Genomic DNA, 24,213 nt, shown 5'->3' with positions numbered 1-24,213 from the left:
GAAACATGGCTTAGAAGAGAAATTAGATTGTTTGGGGGGGGGGTGGTATTTTTGCAAAATACAACTACAGTCTGTTCCTGTATAGTGTTATTGTTATGGTTATGTTTACATTTCTGGAAGTAAAGTCCTAAAGAATATTTCCTGCAGGCTGCTCAGACAAGTAAAATGAGGGAGTTAGCTGGAAACATTATGGTTTTTGTTTTAATAGATAAAACCGTCTTGGGTTATATTCCAATTGGGAGGACAATTAGGATTAGGGTTTGAAGACTGAGAACTTTTCTCCAAATAAAGAGTTAGGTAGGTCAGTTTATTACTGCTCAAACCGGGCTTTGAAAAATGAAATGCAGTGAGACAAATATGTAGAAATACTCTGGGAGAGGTATGTCTCCCAGTGAACTGGATATTAAAATTAAGATTTGGGCTAGAATTTGGAGAACAAAAGGTTGAAGTGTGTTTGTTATAGGATAATGAGACATACAGAAGAAACGGGAAGAGCAAGCAATTCTCCTAAAACTTCGATACAGATTTGATTCACCTGAGTGCTGCTATTGGCACAGCTAGAATGAGGACAAATGAAAGGTAGAAAGGTTAGCCCACTGCCTGTAGAACTGTTCTTTCATACATGGGATGAGGGTTGTGGTTGGAAAGAGGTGATGGGTTTGGTGGTAATTTTACCAAGGCTCAGATATTAAGAAAATCCTTCATTACAGAGATGACTGAGGGTCATAAAAACAAACTTTCATACTTCACCTTGACATTCTTACATGGATGGAATAAAAATATGCAATGGTGCTGTTCTTTGCTATAATTTAGTTTGGCTAAGAGTGGGATGGTGGAAAAGTCCTACAACTTGTACAGTGCAAGTTACTATAGAGAGATATCTGTGGCATCCCAGAGGGAAGGGAAAGGCACCCTGGGAAACATCTAACACATCACTTTCCATCTGGGGCAGACTTATGGCTAGGATTATTGTTTGTGAAAGGTTCACAGACATCACTTCAGTACACCCTCAGTAGGGTCCTGGGGAGGCCAAGTGAGGGCATACTTGGACAAAGCCAGCTGCACCCTTGAAAACCCACCACACTTCCCCTACCTGCCCTGAGTTTTGGCTGGCTAGGCTCAGCCTGCAGACGATATCACTAGGAAAGAAGATTGAGATGAGAAAGGCCACAACTACTCTCCCTTCCAGAGCTCTGCAACAGAATAGTTGGAACGCTGGGCAGTTTCTATCAGTTGCAAAAAATTTTAGATATATAGGTATAGATTTTAAATATATAAGTATTTTAGATTCTATAGATGTATATATAATATGTGAAGGTGCAAATTCAGTGGTGAACTGGTTTTGTTAAAACTGAAAACAGAAGAAGCCGATCCAGAACTTACACTGACTCTTGAAGGAAAAGGTCTCCTGGCACTGTACTCATAAGAATGTATTTGAATCACATTCAAGCCTCTGAACATCAGCTTCAAAGTCCTCTTCTCTTTTATTCTACCAGGAAGCCTGCACTGTTCCATAAGTGCCATTAGACTTCCTTCTTTCTTTTAACTAAGACTTTCTCTGATCTTTTTACTGCCTTGCAATGTCATCCTCATTTCAAATTTGTCTAATTTTGTTTTTCAAGTGAGCAGAGAGCAGAAGACAGACTTCTGAATGTGGTCTACATCATGTTTTGTTAATGTTTCTTTTTTAATAAGGATAATAAAGAATGAACACACAAAAAGCAATGGACACATCAACTCAGCTACAGCCCTCTGGAACAATGCAAACAAAAGAGCCCGCAGCGCTTCCACGGCTTATATCAGTTTTGGCACGGTTCCAGTGATTCAGTTGAGCTGCTTTTCAACTATGCTAGGGAAAAATGAAGGGAGAATTTGACCCAAAGCACATAGGAACGGGAAATGATGGAGTTGATTTCCCATGACCTCCCACTGCATGTTTCTTATTTACACTAAAGTGCACTCTATGATGAGCTTGGCCTCGTCAACACCAGTGTAAATCCAAAGTCTCTACACAGAAGTCCCAAGAGTTATTTTGGCTTTTTACTTGTCAGAGTCAAGCACCTGGGCCAAGACATACAGAAAAATACAAAGCAGTGATTACTTGACACAGATGTAATGGCACTGAAGAATGAGATCCAACTAGCCAGCATAAGAAAACTAATGGTGCTGCATCCCTTACCTGCTTCTAAAAATTTTCCCAGTGTAGCTCAAAAATGCAAGCAAACAAATGCATAAAGCTATGCACAACTACATGCAATACAAGAAAAAGAGTGGCAACTGTAAGAGTTTATATATTGTAATGTAAGAGTTTATATAGCTATATGATCTGTAGGAGTTTATATTGCATGGATGTTTAATTTATTTGCAAAGCCCGAAAACTCAATCAATATTTCAAATGACAAGATGAAACCATCTGTTCCAAATGACTCAACAATACATATATACACAGTAACAATGAGACTAAAACAAGATCTAAATCCTAAAATTGATGTGGAGAGCTCTGCAAGATTTGGGTAAGGCTGGCGGGCTTCTTTTCCCATCATTTTTGCTAGACTTCAGTGTTCACTTCAGTTGCTCTTCAATGCAATGTACATCGCAATACTTTTGCCTACTTCTGCAATTTAGTCTTATAGCAACAGCTTCTAGGTTTATATGATTGAGAATCTCTGCATTGATTTAGGAAAATGTGAAAGAGAAAAGACAAGATGTTTATAATGCTTACAAGGCAAAAATGAGAGTCCAGTTAGAATCCTCCCTGGGGCACTGTTTTCAGAAATCTTATTATAGTGCAGGCAATCTATTTGTTTTCATAGGACTGATTTATAATGCATGAAGGCTTGGTGTTGACAGTACTGCAGAGCTACGCTTTAATTTGCTCAAGGTCACACATGAGATCTGAGGTGAGTTTATGAAGTGAACTTCTGCCTCCACCACCAGCTAGGCTGAGGAAAGTAACCACACCACGGCCTTGCTAAACAAACTCAACACAAAAATGCCCAACTATGCCAAAGACCCCCTACTACACAAGCTGTGCAGTGTGAAGAGGATTCATCAAGGAGAGAAGGAACTGTTTTCTTCACCACCTTCCCATCAGAAACACCCACATGGAGTTTGTTCTGCATCTCCTGCACTTCTTTCACAGCAGCATTCAATTTTAATGCAGTTTTTTTTAAAATCAGGGAGGATATATACCAACCCTTGATAAAATATTGGGCATTTCTGCAGTATTATGTTGGGTTTTGGTTTTTTTTCTTAAACAGCTTGACTTAATCAAAGGTTTCCCGTGCCTAACGGACTTCTTGGCTGCCTGACTGAGGAGGAAGCCCTGGGAAGGGAGGTTGGTGCTGTGCAGGACGGGGCACTCCTGCCCAAGAGCCGCCCTCAGCACACACCACCAACTTCAGGGTCATTCCCATAGCTCACCCCTTGATAACAACCCAGTGTACTCATTATTACGTTTCTCACAATCCTCTGTCTCCCCATACCATCAAACACTACGTGCTGTCCTGGGCAGAGGTGTCCTCTGCTACCACCTCCAAGGGGGGCCAGAGTCCTTCCTCTCATAGGGAGTACTGGGGCGCTGGTCCCTGTTCTTGCCTTCCACCCTGCCTGAGCTACCTTTTCGTTTTATGTATACTACTGAACATCGTGCTAACGCCTGAAAGCTTTGTTCGATCAAAGGTGTGGTGTTTAAACCCATCGTGTTCCCTTTTCCTCACACAGCTGACAGCAACACTTCGCTGAGGGAGGGACACACAGGGTGCAGGAGCGCGTTCACCGCAGTCACCACAGGCTGCGAAAAAAACCACTCGCAAGAACTGCCGCGTTCGGTGTATTCCCACATTTTGTGAAGCAAACGTTCAGGAGAATGGCACGAACCCGCTTGAAGAGAAAGAGCCCAAGGCCAACTCTACCCACGCCACCAGGCCCTACCCCGTTTCCCGACACAACCGGCCCCTCGCCGCCCCGCCGGGCCCTGGGGCAGGAAGCCGCGCGGCATCTCGGGACGTGTAGTTCCGCGTCCAGCGCGACATGGCGGCGCCGCGGGCTCTGGCGGTTCTGGGTGCCGCGCTCCTCCTTGCCGCTGGCGCCCAGGCCAGCAAGTACTCTCGGGAGGCCAACGAGGGGTTGGCGGCCGCCGGCGCCAAGCGGCGGGAGGCCGGGGAGTTCCGGGTGGTGAGGCTGAACCAGATCTGGGAGAAGGCGCAGCGGGTGAGTGAGGGAGGCGCGGGAGGGGCCGGAGCCGTGGCGGCGCTCTGCAGGCTGCCCTGGCAGAGCTCTGCGGGAGACCCAGCGTCGGGCTCGGCCGCCCCGCACACGCATTCCCTGCCAGCCGCCTCAGGAGATGGGATGCGGCGGGAGAAGCGGCGGGCGGCGGTTGGAGCGGGGGACTTGTGTGTGAGGAGAAACCGAGGTTGGCCTGGCGTCGCCTCGACAGGCCCCGGCTTGGTGTGGGGTCTCCGGGCTGCGGTGGATTTTGTTTTGTTTTCAAGCCTGCCTGTCCCTGGCGGGCAGCTGAGAGCGGGGCCCACACAGCCCTGCTCCCTGCGAGCCGTTCAGGCGGCGCTGTGTCCCTGCGGTGCCGTGTAAGGACTTCTCAGGTCGTATCTCCTTCCTCTCTCCTGCCATATGTATCCGTCATGGGAAGTGTTGATCTTCCCGTATTTAAATCCAGCAGCTAAACTGCGTGTCCATGAAGCAGAAGGGAGAGTGAAGTCTCTCAGGTACCATGAAGGATCTGAGACTGGTTCCAGTTGTCGCTGGTTGAATGCTTTAGCCGTATTTTGTTAGGGGGCGTGATGCTCTCATCTGTCTGAAGGCGGTGGCCTTGGTTCCTGCTTTGCACAGGACAGGAGCTCACTGCGCAGGAAAATAAGAAACCCTCCACCTTGTTGGTTATGTCACCTTCATTTATACCAAGTGATGTAGTCAGATGCTGGAGGACCAGCAAACAGGTATCGCCATTCTCAGATGGGAGCCTTCATTTTGACAGTGCTACTTGATTTTCTCTCACTCTGAGCTAAAGAAATATTTAAATAACGTGAAAATACAGTAAAAATATTTAATTACAGTGAAAAAAAAATAATTACAGATAAGCAGTACAGCTCCAATAAGAGGGGAGAAGTGCACTGCATACCCATACTCATCCCCTGAATATTGTGGAGTGTGGAAGTTAGGGTCATGGCTGGTAAAGTTTCAGTTCTTTCAGGCAAAGAAATATAGTTAATATTGATTCTGGATTTCCTGTATCCTGGATAGACATTCCACGGCCTGAGCTATTGAATTAGAGGTAGGACATCCCAGGATTTAGTCAAAAAATAAATTTGCTATAATGCTGTCCTAACGCTGCCTCCCAACATGCCAAGAGAAAGTATCAAAGATACTCCTTCCCTCAGTGGGAGAAGGGTGGAATGGGGGATAGGGCAGTGTGTGATAGTGAAAGTCCAGCTGTGAACTGACAGCTGAAGAAGAAACAACATGGAGACTACAAATAGACTTTAATTAAAGCATTGTCAGTTTCCTCTTATTTTTCCAATTACAGTCTTTTTTCATGTCTGGATCTTCTGGAATTCGAATTTGAGATGCATTACATCATCTACATTAAGATGCTAAAATGTAAAATGAAGTTAACTTTGTCAGAGTGAAGAACTAAGCTTTAGTGAATTCTGTACGTGTGAGCCAGATTTCAGAGAGACAACACTTGCTTGAACTAAATTTGCTACCATCTAAATTTCACTTCTGAGTACAACTGACACCCAGCCTGTGTTTTTGAAAATAATTTTTCAGTATGTCTGGGCAAGGTCTGAAATAAGAGGTAAACTATGCCTGTGTGTTCGACCTGCTTTGAAATATTTGTGTGCACCAGTGCTAAACTCTCTGTCATTTTGGTAGTGGTGGAGAAAGTACTGAAAATAAGGAACTCCTTTGTTTTGACATAAAAGATAGATGCTGCAATTCAGCACTGCAACACACAGCTGGATGAGCAGTCCTTCAGAAAGCCACAAAGTGTTCTATAAATTTTATATTTACCTGTGATTCCAACTACTCTAGATTTTATTAAATTATTTCAGTAAGCCAAACTCAAGATAAAGGAAAAAAACTTAGTTTAAAAATTAAAATAATTCTGTTCAGTAGAATAGTCACAAGACTAATTAATAGGGCAGCCTAAGCTGAAAGCAGAAACAATAATGTGCACAGGTTCCTGAATTCCTGTCTATAGGAATTTAGTGCATTAGCTTAAATGAATGGCTGAATCTTTTCTGTTTCATTCAGATGTTTAAAAATAGTGAGGTCTGAGTCTATGTTTATTAAAATACTGCTTCCTCACTGAAAATTACTATTTTTGTAGTCTGATTTTAATGACCAAAATAACCCATCCAGTAAATAAGTTTGTCCTAGGACAGATGAGCCAAGGTGGTTCAGAGCTGGATCTGAGCTCCCAGGAGCTGGCAGCTCAGAGGTCAAAGGCAGGACTCAGTCATCTCAAGTAGAACTGTATTGGAAGTCACGTTGCTCATGTTTTTTTGACTTCCTCTCTTCTCTGGGTTTTTTCTTACCTCACCTTGTTGTTAAGATGCACACACACACATGCAATAAGTTCTGAAGCATTAATAAGATTTCTTACAATTTTTTGTTTTAAACTGAATAACTAAAGTGGAAGTTCAGCAGTTCAGGCTCAATTTGCAGCAGTGCTGCTTAGCCAACTGCATATTAGTCATTGTCCCTGTTCCAGTTTTCTCTATACTTCACAAAATTTCAAGCTGATCTGTGATTAATTTAATTATTTTTTTTTCATGGCTTCAGCCTCAATGTCTTATCTTTTTGTTCTGTTATGTGGGACAGGAATACCTCTAGATTTTGTGTGGTTTTAATGCACATAAACTATGTTAACAAGTGATCTTAGAAAATTTTGCACCTTGATCCTAGTAAAAATTGCTGATAAAGTGGCTCTTTGACCTGCCAGGCCATCCTCAGTGTCCTGATAGTCTACAAAACCACACTGACAAAGTTTACCAACTCACTAAATATATGGTTAGAATGTGGTCCACAAGAAAGGACATGTGGCAGTGGCATGTTTGAGAAATTTGGTTGTTACTGCCCTTTGTTAATTAGTGACTGAATTGATTTAATAAATTTTTGGGTTTTTTTTTTTTTTTTACATTCTCTGTTATTGGTACTGGATATTTTTAAGGTAGAATCATTTTCAGAGGTGGTCCCATTAAAAGTGGAGGAAAAATGCCATTTCAATTTTACTTGAAGGAACAGCAAAGAAAGATACAAGTTTTTAACACTTACATAATTTTGCTGTTATCCAAGTAGCTGAAGAGCTGAGAGAGAAGGCTGTGTGATTGCTCTCTGTTAACACTTAGTATGCTGGGGCATAGCCATGTTCACAGGCAAGAGATGTTACATGTGCCCTTAAGGCCCTTAAATTCAGGTGGATACATAGCATTAGAGTAAAATAAAAAAAAGTTGTGCTATACTGGCTACGCCTATATACTGGCTTCTGAGGTAACACTGCAGCAAGAGGTGACTCCACATAACTGAATACAAACCTTGCTCTGTTCTTGTTAGCTTCATCTCTCTGCTGTGAAACTGGCTGAGTTACACAGTGATCTAAAAATACAAGAAAAGGATGAGCTAAGCTGGAAAAAACTGAAGGCTGAAGGGCTAGATGAAGATGGAGAGAAAGAAGCCAAACTCAGACGCAACTTAAATGGTAAGATATCTTTGCAGAAGGAGTTTAAACTTTGCATCAGACACATGCTTAGACACCTGTATTTGTATTTGAACCATTAAATGACAGGTTGTCTTTCCAGACACTGAGCACACACAAGTTCTTTGGAGGTCAGTAGGGAGCTGCAGGAGGCTAACAGATTGCTTTGCTCCTTATATTTTCAGAAGAGGTCATTAAACGTGGAACCTCTGCACCCTAAACTGTTAGCATTTCCACTGTGAGCTGCAAAATCCAGCTCTGCAAGTCAGGGATGTACCCAGTCTCTCATCTTTCTTAAATCCATAGATGGATCTAATGTTTCTGTATCTTCTGTTCCCTTGCAGTCATTATGACTAAATATGGAATGAATGGAAAGAAGGACTCTCAACTAGCTGATACCAACTACATTAAAGACGGTACAGAAAGTGATACACTAGATGATCCAAGACTGGAAAAATTATGGAGCAAGGTGAGCAAGATTTCTAGGAACTGGAGTGTAGGAAATCATTGTTTATTCACTGAACTATTGTCTGTCTTCTGATAGCTCCTCGACTCGAACTGCATAGCTTTACTACTCTGCTTTTAAGTACTGGCCAAGCTGCTGTGCTCTGTAACTCAAATCTTTGTGCCCTGAGGGCATCCCACTTGCATCTAGGTTACCAAGTGTGGCAGGTTCTCTTCACCAAAGAAAACACCCACATCAGTCTGCACAGAGGATAAGATCCAGGGTCCACAGACAGAGTTTTTCCTCAAATTTCACTGAACTTATGGTTTCCCTTTGTGTGACTATTGCGGTGTGTGGTAGTATACCTATGGTGTTCTTCCTGGTTTTCTTATGGTTGTTTCTGGATCCTTTTAAAAATATGCATTTAAAATAGAATCATTTCTTAGAATGCTTAAAAGTTAAATGTATATTGGAGGGTGTTAAATAAGGACTTTCCCAGGATGGTATTTGAGTGAATACTATCAGTCTGGGCAGTTAAAACTGTCAAAGTCATAATCTTAAAAAATGAAATAATACAGGTTTTAAGAAACAAGTAGTCAGGTAAAACAAAGAATTCTTAAGCCAGTCTAGTGTAGTGGTAGTAAAGCAGAGGAAAAAAAATGCTGGATTTTAAAATGTTACTGTAATGTAAAATGTTACAGCTCTGGCAAGGGACATGATGTTATGTGCTTTGGGGAACAGTAAAGTGCATTAGATTGGAATATTCCCTAAGCAGAAAAAGAGATGGGGCTGAATAGGTATCAAAAACATTAACTTTTGATCATACATTGCAGCAGATAAGTCACCAGATTTGTGGAGTGAGTAGTGCTCCAGCTGTCTGACCAGTGATTCCCTAATTGCTAAAAAGCAGTCCAGTGGGAAACAAATCACTGCAGAGCAAATGCACAGAAGTGATAAAATCTTCACTTGCCAGTAGAGTAAGATTAAGTAAAGACTGTGCTTAATATCAGCCTGCATCCCTCATGCAAACAGTCCCCTTACAGTTCATATGGAGCTCCATGGCCCGTATTTCTGTATTAAATTGTTTCCTGTGGAATAGAAATGATGGACATTTCTCACTGGGTAGTCCATAGCAAGTCTGGCTTTATAAGCCTGAAGCAAACTTCCTTTTGACATGATCAAAGCCACCATATTCATCGATGTCTAAATCCTGACCTCACACTAATATAAAGGGATTTAAAACAAAAGGTCTTAAGGAAAAGCTGGACTTAATAATTTTCTAAACATGGTGGGAAGTGGGAAGAAGTTTTGGCAGTTGAGTGCACTTAAAAGCACTTGGCCTGGAAAGCATAATGAGCTCATGTTTCTTTCAGGCCAAGACCTCTGGGAAGTTCTCTGATGAGGAGTTGGATAAGCTTTGGCGAGAATTTAAGCATCACAAAGAAAAGATTCGTGAATACAATATTCTGCTGGAGACTGTGAGCAGAACAGAAGGTGCCTGATCATTTATCTGATGTTTTTGAGATCAGTACAACTCTTTCTCTGCCCATTACCTCCATTGTTTCCAAGTTTCTTTGAAACTCCCGAAGTCTGACATTTCTGTCAGAACTGCTTGCAGATGCTGACATTTCCACATAATTGCTGGGTTTAGTTCTGCGTTAGCTGCCAGAAATCTTGCCAGCTAATGAAAATGTTGCCATTTCAGTTTTCTGATTCTGCCTGTACTTCATGCAGGGAAGATACCATCAGATTAGCAATGATGGCCATCGTAGTTTACTGGAAATTATGCAGCAAGCATAGATCCACTGCTGCAAAATGTGGTCCTAAGGTCTGCAGAACATGCATGTTTTATCTCACTAGCTGGGAGCCCAAGAGGATATACTTGAATATCTTAGGCATTAAGCCTGAGGTGTGTTAAAGCATCGAGGATCTGAACCCAGCTTGCTGTACTAATCTTAGTTAAAATTGTTAGAGCCAAAGTATTCTAAAACTTATAAGCAGTTTGATGTTTGCATTGTGGGTTCCGAGCTGGAAGCTGCTAGAAGATATTTCAACATCAGATGTACTGACTGGTTCATGAAATGCCCAGGGAAGAGGGAGCAGGACTCATCAACCGTCTTTATCCAGTCTCCTTGGGATATTGCTAATCTAGGAATATAACATTTCCTTACTAAAATTTTGTCTGGTGGGCAATAGGAGTTAAAAGCCATTTCTGTAATATCACCCTCCAGAGCATTGTGTGGCTTTGATCTTAATATGGACCTGCAAAAGGAATTACTGCTTCTTGGAGTGTGGTGTTGATGCTTTACACTCAGCTCAAATGCTAAGAACTTATAATCTTTTATTCACTTCAGATTTGGGGGATTTCTGGAGCTTTTGACCTATTGTGGTTTGGCTCACAATCAATAACACTTTCTTCTTCAACAGATATCCACAAAAATGTTATCAACCCATCTGAAGAGAACCTGGTGAAAGAAGAAATCTTGCACAACAAACACAGAGAACTCAAAGACAAGTTAAGAAGCATCAATCAGGGGTTTGAGCGTTTGCGTAAAGTCAGTCACCAGGGATATGACACAACCAGTGGTATGATACAGTGGGTTTTATGCTTATTTGGGATTAATCTCATTTTTAAAAAATTAAAAATAAGTGGACAAGTAATTAGATGTAGTCATGGTATTACAGTACATGGTGTGACCACAATGGACTGAAGAGCTAAGCCAGGCAGTTCTGTCTTCGATGCCCACGTGAGAAGGGGTATTATGCCTTCAGCCCAGGAGGGCAGGTAACTGAGACAATATGTAGGGCAAGCAGAGCCATTATTCCATTCCTAGAGTTGGGAGTTTTTTTACTTTTTAAAAAATACTTGCTACAGCAATACTATAGCTTTAAGTACTTGGATTTTTCTCCTTTTTCATCTAAATAGACCTATTAGTAATGTAACGCTTTATATATCTGTGTGTATGTATTTGAGAAACTACTCATCTTTCATAGAAGCTGGACATAAAAGGATTGTGTCCAGATTTTTATTCAGTGGTATGTGTTTGTTTAGAATTTGAAGAACCAAGAGTGATTGATTTGTGGGACATGGCTAAATCAGCAAATTTCACTGAGAAAGAACTTGAATCTTTTCGGGTAAGTAGAATTCCAGTTAAATCTCTTAGGAAAGATAATTTCCCACATAAAGAAACACTCAATGTTGCTCTGAGTGCAACTACTTCTGTATTGCTCTTCAGACACCATAGAAAAGAGTCATGCTTCTTTCTTAATATTTCAAATATATAAACATGTAGGTAACTGGTCATATGCATGGTTCTGTCATAATGGGCAAAATGAAAATTCTGAATCCTGTGAGATCAAGTGTTGCATTTTTGAAATCTTTGAAAAATCAGGCCCTGCTTTTTTGTTTCCAGTGCACCAGATTTCCCTCTCTTACCAATCTCTTAATGTAATTACTTCTTTGGGAAGCAGTGCACTCTATGTACCCAACAATTTCTGTCTTATGGCCACCTCTTGCACTGCTAACTTCCCGTGTTGGAGCTGTGTTGAACTGACCCAAGAGTACCATGATAAAGACCACTTTTCAAGGAAATATTAGAGAAATTAATTCCTGTGGGGTTCATACTGGTTTTATTTAATTCAAATTGCATTGAAAAAATGGGTGTTTTTTTCATCTGACTGCCTGTTTATCAGAATAGACTTTGATTGGTAGCCTGGAGAAGTAACTCTTCAGGGCTTCTTCATGGAGTTCCATGGTCACCTTGACCTTCTTTTCTGGGTAAGTTAATGAGACAGTTTAACTGCCTTGGACAGGGGTTGAAATCTGTCTCTCTAAGATATCAAAGACCCATCTTAGTTCTTTTAACTCACATGCAGCCTGATCTCTTATAAAGCACATGTTTAAATTACACTGATTTCAGTGGCCCTGCTTTTAAGACTGTCAGAGGAAAGCCTGCTGAAGTCTGCAGCAAGGCTTCTGCTGACCTCAGTGGGACATTTTTATCAGGACTGTATAATTGCATGAGAGGTAAATTTGACCTTCATATCTGCCGCAGTGAAAATAAAGTCCCAGTTCCATAAGCAAGAACACATACCTGCTTACTAATTTTACCATCTTAGTAGAAACCTTCATTCATGCAAACCCTCTTCACCAGAACCAGAGCAAACCTGTCTTGTTACTGTGAATGTTGGGATATCCTAACAAAAGAAACCAGTAAGAATCATAATGAAATATCGGCCCATTTACAAAGTCCACGAAAGCAGAATTAAAGAAATCTTGTGCAGATTCCATTCAGCCTTGTTTGAGCAGCTGAAGTTGTCTTCTCCTGACTGCCCACAGTACCAGCTTCAAAAGGGTTTAATAATGAGAGGTACATCATCTGAGAGGAGCAGCTAAAATTATTTATCAGAGCAGTAAAATCCCAAACTGAGGTCCTGAATGGAGGTATGTAAAACAGACTGGAATGTTCTACAGCAAAAGGAAACTATTTTCTTGTCATAAATGTCAAAAACAAAAGCCCTTTACTTTAAAAGCTTAAGAAGATCTATTAGTACGATAGATCTTTACTTCATTTTAAAATTGTCTTCAAGTGAGAGGAATATTGTCAGCCATCAGGACTGAAACACATCAGTGACCAAAATTAGCTGGGCTCTGTCAAAAGGGGGATTTCACTGTAGGGTTTGTCTGAGTTTTTCTAGATGTGACAGATAGAACTGCTGCCATAAGTGGCATAACAGTTTAAAGTGTTTATACTCTTTTCACAGAGGAGGTGTCCTAAGACAGAGAGAATCTAAATTTACTGCCTTGAAGTAGCAAAACATGCTTTGGTGCATAGAGACAATGCTCATTCTCTGGTCCCCCTTGCAGTGTACCAGGTTATCTGAGGACCGTCTCTGATATGTCCCTGAACACCGCAGTTAGTCTGGCCACTGTCTTTGGGGCAAACTAAGAGGGCTTTTTGTTTGTTAATTAATTCATCCGATTTCAGATACATGATAGCAGCCTGCAAACCCAGAAAACATTCAGTCTGAGTGGAAACAGCAGGACCTGATTTTGAAAAGAGGCTTCTCTTAAAAATAATCTGTCTCCCTCCACCCAGTCCATTATTCTTATATATACACTTTTATTCAGTGTTCATGCCATCATCTCATAGCACCTCACAGCCATCAGCAGCCTCCTTTTGAGGACTCTGCAGTGGGACATTTTCAGGACCTACCTTCAAAATTGGGTGTCTTTGTGGTAATGTATTGTCCAGGCATTCTTAAGGAGCAGGGAACTCAACTTTCTGTGCCTGACTTAGTGAAATAGCATTAGGGATGTCTTGGCAAGGAAAGAGAGGGAAAGCCTTGGAAAGAAGTTGTGAAGGAAAGAATCCTGTGAAGTTATGTGTATTTGTTGTCATAGGAGGAGCTGAAACACTTTGAAGCAAAAATTGAAAAACACCATCATTATCAGAAACAATTAGAGATTTCACACCAGAAACTGAAGCATGTAGAGGGAACTGGAGATAAAGATCATCTGAACAGAAACAAAGAGAAATACGCCATGCTGGAAGAAAAGACAAAAGAACTAGGATATAAGGTCTGTATAAATCCAGTGTATATACATGCTGAAAGGTTAACTCAGTAGTAGAGGGTATGTAGACTGTCCAGTGCTGTTTTTTCATGTAAGCTGAATGACTTCCAAATGGGAAGTTTAAATCACAGCTGTGCTCCGTGTTTAGTACAGGGTACGTATAATTGCTTTTTGTAGACCTCATTCTAAAATGCCTGAAATCTCCCTGGTCTCTGTTCTTCCTGTTGTCACACATACTGGTACCAAATCTGAATATATGATATTGATAATTCATTGTCTTACTAAAATTTGTTTTATGTGTTTTGTTTTCCTCCTAGGTAAAGAAGCACTTGCAAGATTTGTCCAGCAGAATCTCTCAAGGTCTTCAACACAATGAATTATAAAAATTTGCTCTCCTTCATGAGATCAATTTATTAACACAAAACAGATAATGTGGTTTTTTGAACAGGATTTACCAAGGAGTCCTTCTGAAATAGTAAGGATTGAACAGAATTGTCCTGTAAGAAAGCTTTTTTGGGCCAGTTAATTGCCAGTTTTGTATTTGCACTATCAAATGATTAGATTATAAATTTGTTGCACACCTTGGATCATATAAATCTTACATCTGAATCGATTATGAGCCTTTGAAATATGCAGTCATGTCAAAAGGAAAAAGATGTGAATTCTGAGAAGATTCCTGCTAGTAAAAAAATCCTAATCTGATAAGTCAGGAAGGGTATTCTGATCAGTGGAAGCAAACACTGAGGTACAGGAAGTTAGAACAGAGGCCAGATAAGCCTTCTATGTCAGTGCCTAGCCTATGACATTTCCTACTGAAGGTAATGAAAATATTTCTACTGCCTTTGATCAGGGGCTTGGAGCTGCACTGTATATGAATCTTTCATGTGAAAGGGCAAGGAAGAGCAAGGAGGGAACAAGTATTGAGGTCAATTCACACCATCTAGTTATACTAACACATCTGAAGTTTCTGAATGTATGTGTACAATTATCTTGTTACATTGTTGCTTGGTTTTGTTACACTTAGTCATTAAAAAAATCAAAACAAGATACTGGTGAGACTTTTCTTCCCTCTCATTGAGCGAGAAGTAACCAGACCTGTATTTTGAGCACGTTGCTTATTCCTTTAAACTAAAGTTCACTCACACTTCAGTTTGTGAGACAGGAGGGGTAGCTTTGCACCACAAGAATGTGTTTCTGTGTTTTCAGTAGACAGAAGGCTCTCTCTCTCTAAAGCAGCTTCTCTCAGCATGCATTCCATTCCAGTACAATCATCAGTAAAGATGATTATCACTTTCCCCTTTGAGAGCAGATTTTTCTGTTGTGCATCAGAACTTTGGCAAACATTAGCCATCTGGGTTGAAATTTTCTATAATGATAATGCTGACCCTTTATTTCTAAGGAGTGTTTCACATGAAACTGTTCCAGGAACAAGGTTAAGGTAAAGGTCCAATGTAGGTAAATCATTACAGCTGCTTGGTTAAGAAGCTCTGTCACTCCCACGTTGCAGCGCTGTGGTGTGCTGCATGAGGAAGCTGTCCTCGAGCCTTGCATGCTGGGCCTGTTCTGTGAGAGACTGAAGAGATCCAGTCAGTGAGGATCAGCCACTCTATATATTATTTATCCAGGTCCTGGGTCCATGGTGGGTTAAAAGTCCTATGATTCCATATGTAAAGACTATTTCATAATGTGGAAGTGATCTGAACCAAAACTGTGGCTTTACTTTGAGATTCTGAATATCTTACTTTGAAGCAGTAAGCTTTCTTTTTACTTTTTTATTTTAATGTAATCTAACAGTTACTTATTTCCCAGAGAATCAGCCTGTCATGAGAAACAAAGGCTACCTTAGAGATGGTTCAGTTCATGTAATTTATGGTGTACATCCCCTTTGGTTGCTAAGTTTAAAAAAGTAAACCCAAAAATAGCTAAAACCTATTTATGAGAAAACTGGTTTGTTTTTTTTCTAGATGCTACACACCATGTCTTCCCCAGACTGTCACTCTAAGGGCTGTTCAGCCTTCTTTAATACAGCAATAGTTGCACTGTCTTACAGGTTTATCTCCATCATTATTTTTTTTCAAGGTGAATGCCTTGAAAATATAGCATATAGAAATGTATTCTATACTATGTGTGGAAGGTGCAGACTTCACAGTGTCCTTTGGTTTTTCCCTTTGGTCAAGTAAGAAATAAATCCATGTGCCACAGGTCAGATGCGTGTTGGATGGCTCTAGCTTGGGTGTGGAGCAGCCCACACCACTGACTCCTGGGCAAGGAATTGGAACACATGCAGTCAATACATCAACAGAGGAACTGCTCAGCAGCCCTAGCTGGGTTGTACAGGAATGGAAAAGCTTTTACTGAACACGTTCAGGTACTGCTGCTGGGGGAAAGGTGTTGCACAGGGGAAAGCAACATGACTGTATCAGCCTACAGGAAAGGCAGGCAGAGCAGCTGTGTGCTGTGCACAAGAGCACACAGAGGAAAGCTGGATTTCATCTTCACTGTGTCCCTGAAATGAAATACCCTTATTGAAGAATTCCTGAAGAGTTTTGCAATAACACAGGGTGCTGGATTCATTGAACATGTCACCAGGGTCAGCTCAGTGATGGTAGTAGTTGGCTCCAAGCGCACAGCTGCATTAGCACGGGCTGTAAACAGAGGTGGTGGCTGTCCCACGTCTTTAGCCACCACACCATGACAGTCATTGGGCTCAAAGGCCAGAGAGAACACTTGGCAAGTGCTTCAAAGTACAAGAGGCTGACAAGATATTTTCATGTCACAGTAATTTAAAATTAGGAGACAGGGGTCAGCACAGTCACCTCACTTTAGTTATTTAACACAGCTGTTAATGAGTCATCAGGCCCAAAGACTGTTCACACAAACCCAGAAGAGAAAAAAAGTATTAACCAACAGTGGTTGCTGCCCCTGAATCCAACTTGCCCCCGAAATAGTCAGTGGCAGGCAGGCTAGTGAGTGCAAATTGATTTCACTCGTGTCTGTAGTCTTGCACCTCACACACATCAATATATGTACAAGTCAGTTAATTTGTGCAGCTTTTAAGCCTCCATGACATTTTATATGGCCAAAATAATGAGTGGCTACTCTGAAACTCTTTTAAACACCTTTGTGTTTCTGTAAATAGCAACAAAAATTCAAAGCCAAGAAAAAAGGTATAAATGAAGTCATGTACCTAGCGAACATAGGTGAGACTGCATGAAACAGACATATGAATAGGAAAGAACTAACAGCTTTTAACAGTGGTTGAACCTTTGCCTCTTCCTTAACTGGTATTTTATCTGATCCTTTTATAATTATTCAAATTACCAAGTTTTTCAAACTACTCTGAGAAGTAATCTGAAATGCAAAAGTGGAAGCAGGAAGAAAGAACTGCATTTCTTAGTGGGGAAAAAAAAATAATCAGAACATTTTATGCTTTATACAGCCTGTCAAATTCTGCCCTGAAAAAGAACCTCAATTTAAATAAACGTGTCAGTGACTTCACGTAGGACAGATTTTATTTATTAAACAGGTTGGAGGTGGAAATGAGAGGGAAATAAATACACAAGGCATTAAATAAAACAAAAATAACCAAGTCTTTCTTAAAATAAACACTATATCCTACATGCTGGTAGGGGAGCTCAGATCACATCATTCTACCAGGACGAATGAGGAACAGCCACTACAGCAGACGTATTGCTGTAACGATTTCCACCCTCCCCTCCAAGGGACTCTGATGCCTGATGAATCAGGCAATAGCCAGAGTATCTAAGTGCACCAAGTAGAGATCATTTACAGTTTGTAAGCTGAGGTGCCACCTGACTCCAGCCCCACCTTCCCATAGTGACCCAGTTCCTTCAGGTACGGCTCTTGGTGCTCAGGAGCTGATGGAAGCAGGATCCTTGGCAGGGCTCTCCTCCGGCTTGCTGTGTGTCAGGCTCCCTCTGCGGCGCCCCCTCTAGCAGGGTAACGGGGCTTTTGCACAGAAGGTGACAGGGAGCAAGAGACAGAAGCCAGCTTAGCTTCCAGGATGTGGCTGCCCCAACAGCTGATCTCAGCATTTAGAAGGGCCTCAGAAGGGCTTCAAGCCCTGCTGGGGAGCAGAAGGCAGGTCTAGCACACGGAGCACACCTGTGTGTATGCTGCCTAGATCCCAGCGCACAGGGTCTGCAGCTCTGCTTAAGCAAACATCTCACCCCACTGACCCTAAAGCAAGCTGGCAGGGGCCTTAACTCACCATATTTTCAATTCTGCCATTTATGTATGTGAGTGAGTTTAGGTGAATTGCTGCAGTTCCACTCCACGAACGAATGTAGGTCCCCAGGCAGGATCCAGCGTGCCACAGTGCCCAGAAAGCAGAGCACTGCCCTGGGAGCCAGGCTGCTGAGAGCAAATCTGCAGGCCCTAACCCAGGATCAGCTGTCAAAACCCGAGTGCGGTGTTCAGCTCAGGACTAACCCAGACGGAGGAGGTAACACACAGTTCACATGCCTGGTTCACAACGTATATCCATCATCCACAGACCCTCCCTGTGACCATTGAGCACCGCTTCAGAGAGGTATTTCGGCTTCAGGTTGATTGGTTGATTTGTTTAAAAAGGTGCAATTTCACATACAAATATCTACCAGTAGGTAGTACACTGGCAGTTCTAAAATAATTTTTCAATGTATTTTTTCTTTGTATAGCATTTAATGAGAACAGAAGAAATAAATTAAAAAGTTGTGAAATAAAAGTCAGTAAATAGAATAGACTGTTGCTTTCAATACAGACTTAACGGGGAGCTATGAAAGACAAAGACTGCATTTTCTGTATACATTAGTTATGTAACAAACAGCTTCTAAATGCCAGAATCAACATTTCCAAATACAACGCACTGTTAACATGTATTTCAGGCCATCACGTAGCACCTCTTGGGAAGCACATTGTTAATCTACAGGGAAAAAAGACTGCATGGATTTCTTTTACTAATATCCACAGTCATAAAATGGAAGTACTCATAAAATCTGGCCAGTTGAGCCAAAATAAATTTATACACTTTCATCCACAGTAAATATTTCAAGTTGAGCCATATTTGGTGCAGCAATGATTGTAACCCAAATGCTTTTATCAATAACCCTTAATGCACCTTATATCTAAATCTTCACGTATATTATCCCACCACTTAACAAAAGAGCACTCCTAAATCAAAAACAGTACACAGATATTAATGCTTAATATGTGAATGTAAAAACAATGAATACATTAATATAACATGGATATTTTGTTCCTTCACTGATGTGTTAACTTACCAGAAAGCAGCACACATCCATTTTAATAAAACTAATCCTTTTCAGTCTCAAAGGTTGCCTGTCAATAACTGGTCTACTGTAACTTAAACCTGGTGATTTCTGTAGGGCAAAGTGAGTATTGAATCACTTTGAAATAAGCCTCCTACTAAAATAAAATGCTATTTTAATGTTCTGCAGTTATAATTTTTCAGTCAACTTACTTTAAAGAGGGAAGAGAGCTACACTATTTTAAGAAGAAACACACTGAGAACTGGAATCCTGCATATGAAACCAAGTAATTTGCAATGCTTGGCATTAGATCCAGGAGTCGAACCTCAAAATTCAAATCTCAGTTTCTAATTCACAAAAACATCTGAAACAGAACCATTAACTAGATGGTCCTTCAATGGGGAAAGAGTTCATTCTCCAACCTCATTTCAGATCCAAGTTCTGGGACTCCCATTTACAGTTCCAGATATGCCCAGTCACAGCGTAGAGTCCTCATTCATACCAGTGCCTGGGCTACTGATGATCTAGTATTTGTTCCATTTTGAAGTTCAAGAAAACAAAAGGGGAGTTAGAAGAACTGTGTGCAAAAAAATAACATCTCCATGGCAAGTTTAGGAATCCAGGGTTACTGCTCATTTCAGTTCAACAGCAGACTGCTGACAGTGGGAAATGCAGTAAGTTTCTCCTGATTTTTGTTAGGAATTTTTCAGGTTACAAACTGATACAGATTCTTACACAGAAAAACACATTTCAACAGTCTGAACACTTTCCACACAAGTAAATGCAGCCTGGAACACTCACGTTACCCTTCTCTAAGCCCTTCTTCAAGCAGCTAATAACCATGATCTATACAGGCTGCCTATGTCTTAGACAATGTTTGCATTAGCCTCAGTACGCTGGTGCCACCTAACCTTTAGCACTGGTTGATTGTTTCAGGTCTTGTTCAAACAGACCCTCATTCCCCTGCAGAGAAATGAGCTTTGCAGAACTGCAAAACAAAGTTTACATTCATGAGTAGTTATTAATTCAGGATAAGAACACCATTTGCATAATTGTTTTCCTTCTCATTTTATTGCCATCTGTGTAAACAGCTATGCTAGAATTTTTGAAAGAAAAAAGTCAGCCAATATAACCAAATAGGACAGGCAGAATGCCAGATCAAGGTGCTGCTGCAGTACCTATCTAGGATTACAAAAGAAACATGAGTGAGCATATTTAGCCACAAGCATACAGTGACTATAAACATGAATCCTCTTCAGCTCCTACAAACCAAAGAACAAGAGCAATTCATCCTATTCAGCTTTGACCACTCACAGCTTTCCAGTGACACAGTGGCGACTCAGAGCAGGGGTAGGTAGTCTGGCATTTTCATGTTGACAAACTTGCTGCTTGGCCACCAGGTTTTCTGTTATCCAGTTGCTTCAGGCTCTTCCTTGCACTGCTCAGGGCAAGCACCGTGCTGATATAGAGAGACAGGCCTGTCACAGGCCAAACTGAAGATGTAGCCAGCTGCAGGCTGTAATTTACACCTTGACAGTTCCCCAACCAGATGGACTGCAATGAGAGGGTCTAAACGTGTCAAATGTTGTCAGTGTAAGGGAGGGCTTGGCCAGAGGTACACACGCTGAAAACATTATCTAGTGGCAGCCCACATGGGACTTCAGGTCCAGACACTGCAGAAAATGCATTCTCACAGCTATCACTGATGGTCACTAGTATCATGCATTCACCATAAAAAGACAGCAAAAATTCATCTAAGACCAGTACCTGGGCTTTCAGTAGCCCTGATCCATCTCTAGCAAATCTCCGTTATTGTAAATAAGACGAGCATGGCTGAAGGCAGGATTGGGCGCACCTTCATGTCCAGTTAGGGTGCTCTCTGTTTCATGGCAGGGCCCAGCTCCCGCCACCCCTCACCCCATGGACATACTAAACTTTCATATACTTTCCACAGAGAAGAAATACCAGACATGGAGGATAATTCTGTCCAAGGCCTAGACCATTTACACAGTACAACCTTGAACTATTTGCATGACTTGATGCAAGGACAATGAGACAGACGCTGTCACACGTGGAGCATGAACAGTCTGCCTCTTTGGCACAGATATCAGCATTTAACCATCCTACCGCTTACACGCCATTCCTGCAGGAGACAGTGCCTGCACCTCTTCTGCTTCACCAAGGACAGAACGGCAACCTCAGTCTGTTCCAGGAAACTCCACTTCCTTGCTACAATCACACTTCGTACAAGAAGCAACAATCCAGCCAGCAGTCTCCAGCACTGGCCCAAACTACATTTCACAGACTGATACACACTTCTGCCACCCTGTTACTGCCCGTCGTCTGTCAGTACAACAGCTGGCAAAGGACAACTGTTGCTTTCCAGCTCTCTGCTGACACCTACCTACCTCTTCATCAAATTCCCAGTATGAATTTTTCCTGTGCTTCCCAGTTTCTGTCCAGTACTGCTGCTGACTGTTGGCAGTAAAAGGACAAAGCATTACAGCACTGTGGGAAAACAATGGAGGATTGGTGAGGAGGATTGTAAACACACTCAAGTGACTTGCAGCTGAGGTGTCAAAAACCACATATATCACACTAATTGTTGTTTAGCCTTGTGTGTTGGACAAATAGAACATCTGTGTTTAGATAACATAGGCCTGTGATAGACTTAGAGGCACCCTATCAAACATGCTTTAGATTCCTGCCCTGCTGTGTGAAAGATCAAAGCACAGTGGTAAACTACGCCTGCATGAATCCTTAATAAACAGGAGAAAACAGCCGGTTCACTGATCCTCAAGCATGGACCGAGCTCTGTGGTGTCTGCGGCCCCACTCATGTGCCTCTGCCCGGGTGCTGCTTCAGGGATCCCCTGGTTGGCAAGTTAACAGGAATAAATTTACTCTTTGCGTTTCATCCATGCTTCTGTGGTTCCTGCATCCCACCTGTGCCGGCTCACACAAGCAGCCAAAGGCAGGCCACGGGGTACATCTTCCAACTGTAGCAGAGATATGGATGTGTGAAGAATCTGAGCAATTCATTACATAATAAAACTTTGGTATCCAAAGGCCAGATTCCTTTCCAAGCATGCAATCTGTTCTATTTTCTGTATATGAACTATCCATAAATTGCCAGCTCAGCCCACAGATGACTAAAATTTAACTTATACAATAGCAGATGCTAGGGCTTCTTTTTTTTTTTTTTTTTTTTTTTTTTTTTTTAAGGAGGCAAACCCAGGGTCCTTAGCCGCTCCTCACAGGACACGCCTTCCAGCCCTTACACCAGCTTTGTTGCCCACCTCTGGGCACATTCAAGGACCTTCACACCCTTCTTAAACTGTGGGGCCCAGAACTGCACGCAGCACTCCCGGTGAGGCCGCGCCAGCACCGAGCACACAGGACAACCGCCCCTTTTTCCCACTGGTTGTGCTGTTTGACGCACCCCAGGATGCGGTTTGCCCTCCTGGCTGCCAGGGCACACTGCTGACTCGCGTTGAGCCTGCTGCCCACCGGCCCCCCAGATCCCTGTCTGCAGGGCTGCTCTGCAGCTGCTCCTCTCCCAGTTCATACCTGTGCTTGGCCTTACTTCTTCCTAGGTGCAGAATCCAGCAATTCAACTTGTTAAATTTCATCCCATTAATCATAGCCCAATGCTCCCTCTACATCTCTTCCAACTAGATCCCTCTGCAAGGCCTCGTGTCCCTCAAGAGAGTCAACAGCACTTCCCAGTTTGGTATCATCAGCAAACTTGCTAATGGTGCAACCCCTACATCCAGATCATTGATAAATATATTGACCAGAACTGGCCCTGGAATTGAAGCCCGAGAAGCATCACTGGTGACTGGCTGCCAGCCAGATGTAGCCCCATTCACTACAACGCTTTGAGCCCTGCCCTTCAGCCAGTTCTTTGCCCAGCACGCTATGAACCTGCTCATCCCATAGCTGGACAACTTGTCCAGAAGGATGCTGTGAGGGACAGTATCAAAAAGTCTTACTAAAATCCATAAAAACTACATTGACCGTCTTCCCTTCATCCACGAGGCAGGTCACCTTATTGTAGAAGGATCTCAAATTATGTGAACCCCTGTTGACTGTGCCTGATGATTTCATTGTCTTTAAATGCCTTTCAGTCATATTCAGTATGATCTTCTCCATAATTTTTCCAGCAACTGAGGTTGGTCTAACATCTCTGTAGTTCTCTGGGTCTTCCATTACACCCTTTCTGTAGATTGGAATAACATCAGCTGGCTTGCAGCTGGCAGGGACATCCCCAGACTCCCCAGACTTTTGGCAGATGATTGAGAAGGGTCCTGCCGTGGCATCCACCAGCTCCTTCAGTGCTCTGGGCTGAATCCAGTCAGACCCATAGACTGGTGAACATTCATCTGATACAGCTGGTCAAGGAAAGCATGAAACTGAACTCATTAGAACCCATCCAAATTTTTTAAAAATGGCACTTTAACTTAATTCTACTCACCTACACTGAAAAGACATGTTTGCAGAGCTACTCCTTACAAATTTCCCTTTAATAATTTCTAATTCTTCCATGCTTACTCTGTTTTGTTTGTTCTTATTTCTGTATGATGTTAAATTAACATTTCCTTTCAACCTAGATTACAAAATAATGTTTGTATGACTGGCCAAATGAGAGTTAATAATCTTCCCAGATAAAAGCATAATGACATAAAAATACAACAAAGCATTATCATCTGAAAAAAAGCATAATTTTAACAGAAATGAGCAGTTGATAACCCATAAAATTCTGTGACTTCTTCCCACGGTCACATTCACATGAAAATAATATGTCTGTTATCCCATACAAACTAGAGAAGGTATTTACTGAAGGGTGCATGGTTCAACACCTCAAAAAAATTTAATCACTCATAATTCAAATTCACATATTGTTCTCCAAGCTACATTAATTAAAACTATTTTGTTTACAGCAGAGAAAAAAACAAGGATTTTTTCCAAGCAATTTGCTAAAAATAACTCTTGGGACAGATTTTTGCGCACATTTAAATGCCTAAAGACACCTACTGGCATTTTCCACAATTAGGTGCCGGGGTGCTATTAAAACCCAGACAGCTATTTGCATTGTTAGGCAATTAAATGCCTCCAAACTCCAGCCCTCCATCCTGCAGGACATGTTAGCTTGGAGAAATTCCACCACCCAAAAACTTGCATATAAAGATGTTCTATAACTGCTT

General features: G+C 41.8%; 1 protein-coding gene across 1 annotated transcript; it reads left to right on the top strand.

The window, feature by feature from the left end:
- Positions 1-3,988: 3,988 nt before the first annotated feature.
- On the top strand, positions 3,989-14,782 carry LRPAP1 (LDL receptor related protein associated protein 1). Its single transcript, XM_026846846.1, has 8 exons — positions 3,989-4,212; positions 7,576-7,720; positions 8,062-8,186; positions 9,536-9,656; positions 10,590-10,748; positions 11,215-11,297; positions 13,567-13,743; positions 14,055-14,782. Exons 1-8 carry the CDS (start codon positions 4,033-4,035, stop codon positions 14,118-14,120), a joined length of 1,056 nt encoding a protein of 351 aa, XP_026702647.1. The 5' UTR covers positions 3,989-4,032; the 3' UTR covers positions 14,121-14,782.
- Positions 14,783-24,213: the final 9,431 nt, after the last annotated feature.

This window comes from Athene cunicularia (genome assembly GCF_003259725.1).
Source record: "Athene cunicularia isolate RWA chromosome 4 unlocalized genomic scaffold, athCun1 chr4_part1, whole genome shotgun sequence".
NCBI classification, from domain to species: Eukaryota; Metazoa; Chordata; class Aves; order Strigiformes; family Strigidae; genus Athene; species Athene cunicularia.
This window is presented reverse-complemented; position numbering and strand designations above follow the sequence as displayed.